This window comes from Phyllopteryx taeniolatus, chromosome 14, assembly GCF_024500385.1.
Source record: "Phyllopteryx taeniolatus isolate TA_2022b chromosome 14, UOR_Ptae_1.2, whole genome shotgun sequence".
Lineage (NCBI taxonomy): Eukaryota > Metazoa > Chordata > Actinopteri > Syngnathiformes > Syngnathidae > Phyllopteryx > Phyllopteryx taeniolatus.
Window position 1 is genome coordinate 4,214,246 of NC_084515.1, and position 12,572 is coordinate 4,226,817.

General features: G+C 40.2%; 1 protein-coding gene across 2 annotated transcripts in view; it reads right to left on the reverse strand.

The window, feature by feature from the left end:
* The window catches only part of LOC133488964 (polyamine-transporting ATPase 13A3-like), a 42,179-nt gene that overhangs the window by 13,261 nt on the left and 16,346 nt on the right, over positions 1-12,572 (reverse strand). The window contains exons 13-21 of one of the 2 annotated variants that reach the window (XM_061797545.1): positions 11,341-11,498; positions 10,385-10,573; positions 9,501-9,562; positions 6,552-6,690; positions 4,423-4,500; positions 4,189-4,339; positions 3,861-3,981; positions 3,047-3,171; positions 2,904-2,956 (exon numbers count right to left, since the gene is read on the reverse strand). In XM_061797545.1, the coding sequence (XP_061653529.1) occupies positions 2,904-2,956; positions 3,047-3,171; positions 3,861-3,981; positions 4,189-4,339; positions 4,423-4,500; positions 6,552-6,690; positions 9,501-9,562; positions 10,385-10,573; positions 11,341-11,498 (1,076 nt within the window). Of the gene's footprint in view, positions 1-2,798; positions 2,957-3,046; positions 3,172-3,860; positions 3,982-4,188; positions 4,340-4,422; positions 4,501-6,551; positions 6,691-9,500; positions 9,563-10,384; positions 10,574-11,340; positions 11,499-12,572 lie in introns of both variants that reach the window. The other variant, XM_061797544.1, reaches the window with a different exon arrangement.

Consider the following 12,572-nt stretch of genomic DNA (forward strand, 5'->3'; position numbering starts at 1 on the left):
TGTCTCACTGTATCACAAACACTAAACTTGTGCCTCATCGGTGGGTAAGGAAAGGAATCAACCTTTTATAGTATAGCAAAAAATAAAAATAAAAAATAAATCACTGGTGCCATGTGAAGTTACTTATCGTGACAATGCTGACTTCCAGTGCGTACACTTCAAAATAAAGGGCTACAAGCTTAAAACCGGAAGTCAAGTTAAAGCCTGCACATATAAACCATTTGACATGATAAAACAGTCCCAATTAACGATTTTAACGATGCTATATTTAACCTTTAGCTGAAACAAATAATAAATATTAAGTCAATTGACTTTTTATTAATAGGTTTGATATTGATACTGGTTATCAAGAATCCCGTGTTAAATGTTCATTTTAGTCTACGCTGCGGGCCGCTAAGAAAATGGATGTTCATGATTCGGACACCCTTTATTTAAACTAGGCTTACACGATCAGGATTTTTGGGGCCCATCACTGATCAGTGAGTTTAAAAAAACAATAACCAATCACCGATCCGATCACAAGATGGAGCAATGTGTCTATTTAAATGACTTGTTCATTTACTGTATATACTTGTGTACTGTATACTGAGTATCTTCAAAGTATTCTCTCGTCTGGTCATGTATTCTAATCAGTCAGGTCAAACTAACATTACAACATGACAGAAATAATGGGTGCTAACTAACTGTAATTAAATTACTTTATAATCATTCAATTACTTCACATACACCAAAACTTTCGAGCATGATTCGACAGAACGCCAGCATGTTTACGTACAACCGTTAGTGCTAGCACTAGCTTGCTAGGCTATATAACGTTTTGTTGCCTGCTTGCGAGCCGTATCATATTAAAAGTATGTGAACATACCTCAAGCAATCCTTAAAAGAACGTCATCTCCCAAGCACCGGTGACCACCACCACCACACGTTTTCCCCCATTTTGTTCTGATTTGACCAACACAATACACACGCGATCCATTGGTGTTGTCGTCGCCATGGTAACGAGTGAATCCGGTCATGTTTGAGTTGACAAGATCAACCCCAGTGATCGTAAAAGATGGGACGCGGTGATATCGGAATACAAGATTTTATTGCAGTAGTCTGACAGTGCAATCGTGAAAGACCAAATTTGTCTGATCTGTCTGTCTGTAGTCTGATCCGGGCATTACGTGCTGTCTGTCCCACACCCCCGACATGTTTTTTTTTTTTAAATAACTTTTTTGCGGTCAGATATTTACAGTACTACGACAAAAGACACTCGACAAGGCTAAAAATAGCTTTTGGATACAAATATACTGTACACGATGGCGATGTGGAGTAAATGTCTTTTGCGGAGTGGAGCCTATTAATGATCGGATCGGCGAATTATGACATAAAATGCTAATTATCGGCCGATAGAGATCAAGCCGATCAGATCGGTGTAAAGTCTAATTTAAACCATGCAAACCTTTGGACCCAGCCCCCTAAAAGAATCGGAATCGAGAATTGTTTGGAACCGGCATCTAAATAAGGAACCGGAATAGGGACCGGAATAATTCTAATTCAAACGATGCCCAACCCTAGCAGCGATACAGCGCCACTTCGGGACTGGCATATATACTACAGCGTTTCAGTGTCTTCGGGTGGACACGCACATTTCTTGAAATGATTCTGTGTTTACAGGAAACTTTTTAAACGTGAAAGGGAAATATATTATAGATTATTATATTATTATATAAATATATCCATCCATCCATCCATTTTCTGAGCCGCTTCTCCTCACTAGGGTCGCGGGCGTGCTGGAGCCTATCCCAGCTGTCATCGGGCAGGAGGCGTGGTACACCCTGAACTGGTTGCCAGCCAATCGCAGGGCACATACAAACAAACAACATTTCGCACTCACATTCACACCTACGGGCAATTTAGAGTCTCCAATTAATGCATGTTTTTGGGATGTGGGAGGAAACCGGAGTGCCCGGAGAAAACCCACACAGGCACGGGGAGAACATGCAAACTCCACACAGGCAGGACCGGGGATCGAACCCGGGTCCTCAGAACTGTGAGGCTGACGCTCTAACCAGTCGTCCACCGTGCCGCCTATATAAATATATATATTATTATAATACAAAAATCTTTCTCCATGTGGAATTTTCACATTTTGAATCACAGCAAACCCAATGGCAGACGGTCGGGCCAATCATGAAATCTAGTCGCCAAACCCCACACGCTCTACAACAGTTCGGTCAGTTTCACCTCCATCGGTCGGTATGCGGCAGACCCAACATACTTCGGGTCTTATTTTCTCCCATTACCCCAAGATGGGACCAGCTCATTGAAGGGAAACAACCACAGGGCTCCCACTAATTACAACAATCACATTTAGCATAATGGTGAGATGTGTTTTTAGTCACTTGTTTTTATTTGTCTCTATGCCGGTCTAACAAAATATTCCTTTATGTAAAAGAAAGATCTGCTCTACATTATTAACGTGTTCATTTGCAAACTATAGACAGGTTTGTACTCTGTAATTTTTTTAAGACCATCAAGGGAAGCCCCGTATAGGAGCTGCATTAAATTAAGCGAATCTGTGTGCCTCCATGTTACATAACGGGTTTGTGCTAGCCTGAAATCTTGATGATTGGGTAAGGTTCAAACACTTGTTTCCTTCGATCCAACAGAAATACAATTATAACCTTTTTTTATTGTGCTTTTTATGTTTTATGTTGTTTTCCTGATACTCTACCCATTTTGGAAAATGTTCCCATGTCTCCATCAGTAAGTCAAAGATAATTATATTTTTTACATGACATTCTCTGTCTTACCTGATTATTTTCCAGATCAATGTTCTCAGAGTAGCGCCATGTGATACTAGCGGGGTTTTGATCATTAGGAGGCACAGCATCGGCAATTATGACTTTCTCACGTACTTGAATCATTCCACAGCCGTGAGCCACCGATATTGCTGTCAACATGTTGTCACCTAACAGTAAACAAAAGTGATGGCAAAGAACAACAAACTATGTGAACGTGAAACATTCATGACATGACAAGGTATCAAAAACCTTTTTACCTGTAACCATCAAAGTTCGAATGTTCGCCTGTCGTAACTCAAGCAACACGCCAGCAGTCTCTTCTTTGATTTTGTTCTGCATGATGATCAAACCAAGGAAGTCCATGTTGGTCTCTATCTGCTCTCTGGTTAGACCAAGCACCCACACACCCACGCACGTACACACACACACACCAATGTAAAACAGACAAAAGTCAACCCTATATACTATACCTGTATCTCATGTTTGTATTCAAAATAAATTATCTATATAGCTGCTGTATCTCTACTACCTCAACAGGGGCTCAACAACATGGTGCCCACGGGACCACAGGAGTAGCCCGTGGGCTTGTTCTACGAATTGCTCATCAGTGATCGGACATTGCGATTTCCCAGGAATGTTGTAGCAGTTTAGTTACAGGTACATGTCAATAAATTAGAATATGGTAGAAAAGTCCATTTATTTCAGTACTTATACATTATATATACTTGTTTAATGATATTTGACACTAGTGAATAAAAAAAAAGCAATGGACTGACTTGGATCAAATTACCCACGAAGCCATGTTGTCTCTGGTTAAAATTTACAAAACTATCCATCGTAAAATGCGCACTCCAGAGTCGGGTGGTGGTGTTGATTTTCAACTCGCCATCTGCATGTGTCTTCAAAGTTAATCCACCACCTCCCCTGCTCCCAATGATGAATAGTAAACTGTCTGCACCGGACACCGCAACCCTCCCGTTGACGAATAGTTTTCGATCAGGAATAGTCTGCACATCACTGGTGGGAAATTTTATAATTGTGTAATAATTCTGCATTTGGATTAATGCCTACCGGCAGAGGCTCTGGGCTTCAGGCAGGGAGAGTTCAGACTGCAGTTGGCGATGTGCCAGGGCAATAACCCTGAACCCCTGCCTGGTATAAGTCTCCAGAGTCTCTGTGAAACTCTGTGGGACTGTGGAGACAAACAGAAGCGCAATAAGTCAGTCTGTCATTTGTAAAGACGAATCGTAAGTCAAAAAACAAAAAATGTTGGAGCCCTCGTAAGTCAAGGTAACACTGTATTGGCAATTAAAGTGATTGAAGGTACTCAAAATGCAACCCATTTGACAAACTATGGAAATAATATACTACTTAAGATGTCAATGGACACATGTCTGACCTGTGTGTGGTTTGCAGAGGTTAGCCACAGTCTCTGGTGCTCCTTTCAGGTAGATGTCAAAGTGATTTTGTCCTAGCTGCCGGGCTACCACACTCATCCTCTGCAGCGCCGAGGAGAAGGGGAACTGGTGCACAATGCCAAACTCACCAGCCTGAAAAGTGAAAGACTTTGGGGTTTTGCATACAGGATGAATAAAAAAAATACACAGCACGGTATACTGGTTTGAAGGATTACCTGATCTGGAAATTGAACAACAGTGGAAATTCTGGCATTGTAAAGTGCAGTGTGGTATTCAGTTGCCTCCTCAAGAATCTGAACAAAACAAAATATATGATGATAACTCAGAAAACTGAGTTTTGAATTGCGAGTTTGGGGGTTTGCATTGCTAGACTTTCTATCAAGTATAAAAACTACACAGCCATGTCAAATTTTGGTGAGCTGCCTGTTTCCTAAAATGTTCCTGAAAGCAAAAATTGGACAGTTGTACAGTGGCTGAAATAAGTATTTAACACGTCACTTTTTTTCTCACTAAATATATTTCCAAATGTGCTATTGACATGAAAATGTCACCAGATGTTGGGAACAACCCAAGTAATCCATACATACAAAGAAAGTAGAACAAATAAGATCAGAAATTAAGTTACACTATGTGTAACAATGTGAAATGACAGGGAAAAAGTATTGAATACGCCAACTGGTATTTATTTAATACTTTATACAAAAGCCTTTGTTTGCAATCACAGGTTCAAGTCGCCTGGTTCAAGTCGCCTGCTGTATGCAGAAACTAGTCGCTTGAATTGCTCTGGTGTGATTTTGCCCAAGTCCTCCACACATGTAGTCTTCAAATCTTAAACATTCCGTGGGCTTCTTTCATGGACCTCGAGTTTCAGTTCTTTCCATAGATTTTTGATTGGATTCAAGTCAGGTGATTGGCTAGGCCATTCAAGCAGCTTTATTTTTTTTCTTTGAAACCAATTGAGAGTTTCCTTGCCAGTAAGTTTTGGATCATTATCCTGATGAAATCTCCACACTCGTTTCATTTTCATAATCCCCGTAGATGGCAGCAGATTGTTGTCAAGAAAGTCTCGGTACATTTGCCCATTCATCCTTCCTTCAATAATGTGAAGTTTACCAGTACCATTTGCTGAAAAGCAGCCCCACATCATCATGTTCCCACTTCCAAACTTCAGTGTTGGTATGGTGTTTTTAGGGTGAAGTGGAGTGCCATTTTTCCTCCAAACATGGTGTGCATTATGGCATCCATCCATCCATTTTCTACACCGCTTATCCTCACTAGGGTCGCGGGCGTGCTGGATCCAATCCCAGCTAACTGGGGGCAGGAGGCGGGGTACACCCTGAACTGGTTGCCATCCAATCACGGGGCACATTTTAAAAAACAACCATTCACACTGACATTCATGCCTACGGACAATTTAGAGTTCAATTTTGCTCTCATCAGACCAGACTATATCCTCCCAGTATTTAACAGGCTTGTCCAAATGTTGTTCAGCAAACTTTAAATAAGCTTTAACATGCTTTTGCTTCTTGTGTGGTGAGCGTGCATACAGGCGGAGTGCATTACTCACTGTTTTCCTAGTGACATTACCTATTAATTCGAGGTCTTTTTTAAGCTTCCACAGGTGGTCCTTGGCTCTTGGACAACTCTTCTGATTATTCTTTGCACTCCTCTGTCAGAAATCTTGCAAGGAACACCTGATCAAGGCAAATTTATGATGGTATGATTGGCTTTCCACTTAAGTATTATGGCCCTATCTGTGCTCACTGGAACATTCAGAGGCTTAGATATGCGCCTCTAATACCATCGTTATGTTTTGCAACAATTTGCGATGGTCTTGAGACTGCTCTTTGCACTTTGCCATCATGGGATGTGTCTTGACTCACACCTTGGCAATGAGACTTTTTTGTAGGCCATCAATTCATCAACCAGCTGATATTCATTTGCACTGACAAGGGGCTGGATTGCGCTTTGATTATTGATAGATTTTAGGTCTTGTCTTGGCTTTCCATGCCTTTTTGCACCTCCCTTTCTTCAGGTGTTCAATACTTTTTCCCTGTGTCTTTTCACATTATTACACACAACTTAATTTCTGATCTTAGTTGTTCTACTTTCTTTGCATGTATGGATTACTTGGGTTGTTCCCAACATCTGGTGAAAATTTCATGTCAATAGCACCTTTGGAAATATATTTAGTGAGAAAAATGGCGACGTGTTAAATACTTATTTGAGCCGCTGTATGTTTCCTTTAAAAAAATTAATCCTACTGTTTTCTTGTATAATGTAGCCATTGTGACAGCAGTCTCACGGGAAGGGAAACACACTTTAAACATTCAGTGCTCCTTACCGAGCCAGTGGCGCTGAACACCTTGACGTCTAAAGGGTCTCCACAGAGTTTGCCTTCTATGGTGATCAAGGAATGGCAAGTAGCCATGCAGGCGGCAAAACAAGTCTTTTGAGATACCTCAGCGGCTGGAGCTAAAAAACTGGGTGTGACAAGAAAGAAATTACCCACCAAATAGACAGATTTTGAGATACCAAGTGAATAAAATCACAATCACAATACATTTATTGAAGGTTGCAGTGTATAGTGGTTATTAATGACATCATGTAAGAAATATGAATTTCTTTTTCAAGAATGAAATAAAGGACACACTCGTTCTAGTTGACTTTGACCGTACTATGAAACACCCAAACTTCATTGAGATCCAGTAATCTGACAAGCAAAACGATGCACTTAGTCATTAGTAAAGCTAGAATTGCCATATAACATTTTATTATTATTATATCCTCTCTGCAGGCGGCACGGTGGACGATTGGTTAGATCGTCAGCCTCACAGTTCTGAGGACCCGGGTTCAATCCCCGGCCCCGCCTGTATGGAGTTTGCATGTCCTCCCTGTGCTGCGTGGGTTTTCTCCGGGCACTCCGGTTTCCTCCCACATCCCAAAAACATGCATTAATTGGAGACTCGAAATTGCCCGTCGGTGTGACTGTGAGAGCGAATGGTTGTTTGTTTGTATGTGCCCTGCGATTGGCTGGCAACCAGTTCAGGGTGTACTCCGCCTCCTGCCCGATGACAGCTGGGATAGGCTCCAGCACGCCCGCGACCCTAGTGAGGAGAAGCGGCTCAGAAAATGGATAGATGGATATCCTCTCTGCATAGGTCGCTGTCCGCCAGAAACCTTGAATGTCCAAATATGGTCAACTTCGTATTACTTTCACAAATCAATACTATTGGTCTACTATGACGCCGTCTATTACTTTTATGCCTTATTAACCAATTTAAATAGTTGAAAATAGCTCGAGAACAATTCTACTGTATTAATCAGAATCAGAATAATCGTTAATTGCCAAGTACGTCAAAAACACACAAGGAATTTGTCTCCAGTAGTTGGAGCCGCTGTAGTACGACAACAGACAGCCATTTTGACAAAAAAAACTTTTGAGACGTAAAAAAATACAAACATACAAAGAAGAGTCACTGAGCAATGAAAGGTTACCAGTAATGTGGTAATGCTGATACAATGACAATTGTGCAAATGATCCAGAGTCCTTTAGCAGTTTAGAGCAGTTTGAAATGATTACTAAACAGACATGCAAACACCAAAGGCATGAAAAACGTGACACGCAGAAAATGTTTTAAGATAAAATTAAGCAATCTGGAAGACTCTGAAGAGTAGAATAAGGCAAAAAAATAATAAGAATTCTTCATGCAGAAAAACATATTTACACTGCTCAAGTACATGTTGATGTACAAATTTAAGATTAAAATTAAATTTGCTTCATTTCTTTGCTTTTTTTGTTCTGGCCTCCAAATTGAGCCAGGCCCATCTCCACTTGCACATGATGCCTGCTACAAGCTGTGCCACATGCCACATCCTCCTCTTTAAGCACTCTCATTCTGGAAAAGAATTGACTAAAATCATTGTCTGTTTCACTTCATTTTTCACTATTACCAACTTCAAAGACTAATCCAGAATGCATCCTCCAGGAAAATATTAAGTACAACATTTTTGTGTTTTTATTGTCCATTTCTGAATTTGAAGTTAGTTCATTCTGTGTTGTGACATCATCCCTAACATCGCTCCATCGCGTAATACATTTAACATTAACATCTGTAAACTAATTAGATATTTGTAGCTGCGTTTCCGAATTAATACAAGATGTACTAGCGGATCAACTCTTGTCGCCGATGTTACATGTGCTTCGCGGTTCCGCTGGGACCACAACCAGGGCAACGACCTGCAACACCACAACACGAAAATACAAAAGACCAGTGCAACAAATACGACACTGGCTGATCTGATGTGAAAGAATGTTGCTTAAACGTAACAGTGACAATACAGAATGTCCACTCCAGAGGTAGGTAGAGTAGCCAAACATTGTACTCAAGTAAGAGTATTGTTACTTGACAATAATCTCAAGTAAAAGTAAAAAGTAGTCCTCCAAAAAATTACTTGAATAAGAGTAAAAAATACTCAGTGATGATTACTCAAGTACTGAGTAAATAGTGAGTATCTTCTGCTTTTTTTAACCACAGCATGAACATCAATAAAATAAAAATAACAAAATAAAATGTGAGTGTGCAAATTCTGGTATTAGCGTGTGTGTGTGTGTATGCACAGCCAAAACTACAACATTGCAATTTAATTTAATTTAATTTTAATTTTCTTAAGTTATAAATGGGAAGACAGTGCCAGACAAATACTACAATACATGAGAGCTGTTGTTTTTGTCGTCTAAATGTAAACAAGAGTAGCTTTTCTGGTCTCGTCAACTCTTGTGACTTATCCAAACAAAGCAGGTCCCGAGCACACAGGCGGAACCTCAGACCTCACAGATCTGAGGACCGGGGTTCTATCCCCGGCCCCGCCTGTGTGGAAGTGCCCGGAGAAACCCCACGCAGGCACAGGGAGAACATGCAAACTCCACACAGGCGGAACTCAGAACTGTGAGGCAGATGCTCTAACCAGTCGTCCACCGTTCCTCACGAAATAGTTATTAAATAAAATGTATTTCTCAGAAAATTGTCAGGTTTGTCATCATGACTGCCGACAGTCAAATTATCTAACTGCATATAAATGAAAATTGAACATCACAACTTTAAGTCCCTCAAGCTGATTTACCTTTCGCTATTGCACTAGATCATACAGTATTGTTGATAGCTGGATAGATTGATATATATATAAGACAACAAGAGATGCACCAGTCGTTGTCATCGTAATAATACAGACTTTAAGTGATCCATGTTAAGGAGGACCCAGAAGCTTGAAACTAAAAGGTTAAATTACTTACATGCCATCTTCAGCTCTTTGAATACACCATAGGTCCAAATAGTCTCCAGTGAGCGTGCCAGTCTAGTAAATATTGACAGTAAGGTATGCAAATTAGGTTGACACGCATTAATTAGACATAAAAAAGCTCATTTGAGTAGTTTAGCTCAATCAACAGGCAACACCCTATTCCTATTACGATAAGAAAATATCAGATACGTATTTAAAGGGTTAGATGATCAGAAGCTCTGACTAGTAAAATCCGTTTGTCAGTCCAAAAGACAAAAATGCACTGATGCTGTGGTCTTCAATTATAACTTCACACATAAGTCACCATCTGCTCTCTCTGACAGGCTTCTCCCAAATCTGTGTGTTGTCAGATAAAAAAACCTTTAGAAAGGATCATGTCTGTCGTTGCTGACGATCTGATGATGTCATAAAATCAGAGATGAGGACATACAGGTTACATGCTGCTATTTCGAGAGAATCCGGAAAAGTTCTCGAATCTTGATTGTTGAAGACTTTTCACCTTCTATCCAAAAGGCTTCTTTAGCCTTAAATTTTAGATTAGGAGTCCTCCTATTTAAAGTGTGTCCCTGGTGTGTGTGTGCCTGGGACTTGTTGTTGTTGTTGTTCCTTAAGATTGTTTCATTCCATGGGAAATGTGGCTGGTAAGGAGCCATTTTGCCACCAGCCAAAAAGAATCCAGTTGCTTCGATTGAACTTTAGCAGATTACTGTTACCTGGATGCATGAGAATCTACACCAATATACTAAACTACAGTAGGCTACTCACAAAAAGTTACGGATATTGGACTTTTGGGTGAGATTTCAGGATCGACCTGAAAGCCGCTACGAGTGTACATAGAGTGAATGTAATGAAATGGAAGCTGTGGATTCGACCCACCTTGTCAAAGCAGACCAGGTTCAGCTGACCGGAAATGTTAATCCTTTGGGGACTGATACAAAAAATGCCAACTCGCTTCATGCGCCGCTGTGCGTGCATCAGACCAGCCGTCAAGGCCATGGGTAAGATCGGAGGTACAGCAATAACAACGATGTTCAGAGCGTCGAAGATGAGGTTCGTAATAGGAACCTGCAAAAAGGGACCACCAATATCACACATATTTCATGAAATGTGGAGACAATTTCATAATATTTGTAAATAATAGGCGCCAGGATACTTCCAGGTGGCAGACAAGTGACTAACCACCGCTGACAAGAACTGAAATGAAGACAAAAATCTGTTGTCTTTGGGGTTGCACCAACGGATATAGCCTCAAAATTTAAGGTAGTGGAGTCACCGCTTCCAAAGGGACAGTCTGTGAACCAAACATCCATGAATGGGTTTATGGAAAACATTTTCTCACAGATATGGAGAAAATGATTGGTCTGGTTGTTGTTGTGAATTGAACAAAACATAATTGACAGCATCCTGCTAGCTAACATCAGAGCTAACACACGCTAACCATTTCACCGACAAAAGAGCATGACTCTGCCAATTAACCAAGGAACTCAATTAATTAGCCAATCCCTTGTGATCTACCTATATCTGAACTTCTACCATGTCTATTTACCTCACAATAACATCTTCGTTCTTTTTGACTGACAATTCGACTGAAACACACACACACACAGGTTAAAAGTAATACCGTAATGACCTTTTAACCTGAGGCTGAGTACAGAGCATCCAGGTGAGGAAACACCATCAAGTTTATTCTTTTTTTATTTAGATATTTTATTATAATTATAGTTACCCTGTTTTCTCAATCGCGCTGCCTTGGTCAACTGCTAAGGCTTCTGCCACCTGGAATTACTGTATATATGTCATAAAGGTGAAAAGAGCTATTTGAGAAGTGATACCCCCAATACGACATCAACAACGATGGTGTAGATGAAACCAAGAAATGCCAACACCCCCAAGCACATCAGGCTCTGCGTAGCATCACGGTGCAGTTTGAAGTTGGTGGGTTTAGGGTGAAGGATGGAGCGCACAAGCTGGCCTTTTTCTGTACTGAAGCCTGTGGGATCGTCAATGACAATAAATCTATTCGGATGAGTAAAGCAAAGCAGTATCTCAGCATCATCATTAGGGTTGCAAAATTCGAAAACAATTTCAAAGTTGGAAACCTTCATTGGGAATTAATGGAAATTAATAAACCAGGAATTTATAACATTGAAATTTGGGTCTTAATAGGGAACATATATATAATTGAGGAAATATATTTTTGCATAATGCTAACTGAAAAAAAAAAAAAGAGTTTTGAGTTATGAGATGTTGCTTAGATGATTCTTTTCCTTTTTTGTTGAGAGCCAAATTTTCAGATATTAGCAAGCTTCAGATACTTTGCTGTACAAGTTGACCGGTTACCTTGGTGTTCAAGAGCTTTGCTGAAACTATGGCAGGATATCCACCTCCGGAAAATAAAAATAAAAATGAAAATAAGGTGAACATAGGAGGCAGCTGAGAGGATTCAAAAGCGAAGCATTCCTGCTCGACTGGTAACTTTATCACCTCTTTTGTTTTTTTTTGTCAAGTGTGTTTCATTGAAAAATGATCACACAATGCGGGACAGGAAATAACACTTTATATTCTCATTGAGGAACACTACAATTATAACAGTAATATCTCTTTTGGGATTTTAATTGATTTCACGTTCCCAAAAATATAACTTCAAACTAACATATAGTGTTAGGCTTTACAAAAACGTATTGCTACCAACGTAGCTGCCATGGCTAATGTTGGCTTATTTGCAATGCTAATGCTAGTTTAGTATTACGAGCGCTGCTATTTTGTTGAAGCTGGAAATGCGTTCCCTGTGAATTTCAGAATCACGCAAGTGCACATTATTGAGGGGTGTGGATTCCGTCAGGGACTTAGGGTTGGGGGGGAGATTTGTAAAATCAGGCGACGTTCAAATCTTGCTCGCAGATTTCACACTGCAAAGTCCCCTTTGTGGTATTGTAATGTCTTCAAGGGGCCCTATCTATTTTGCATGGCTGTCTGCTGATGACAAACCAAAATATACCTGTATAAGCTTGAATGTGATACTTTCCCATCAAATTACTCTCAATTACCAGTTAATTCCCATAAA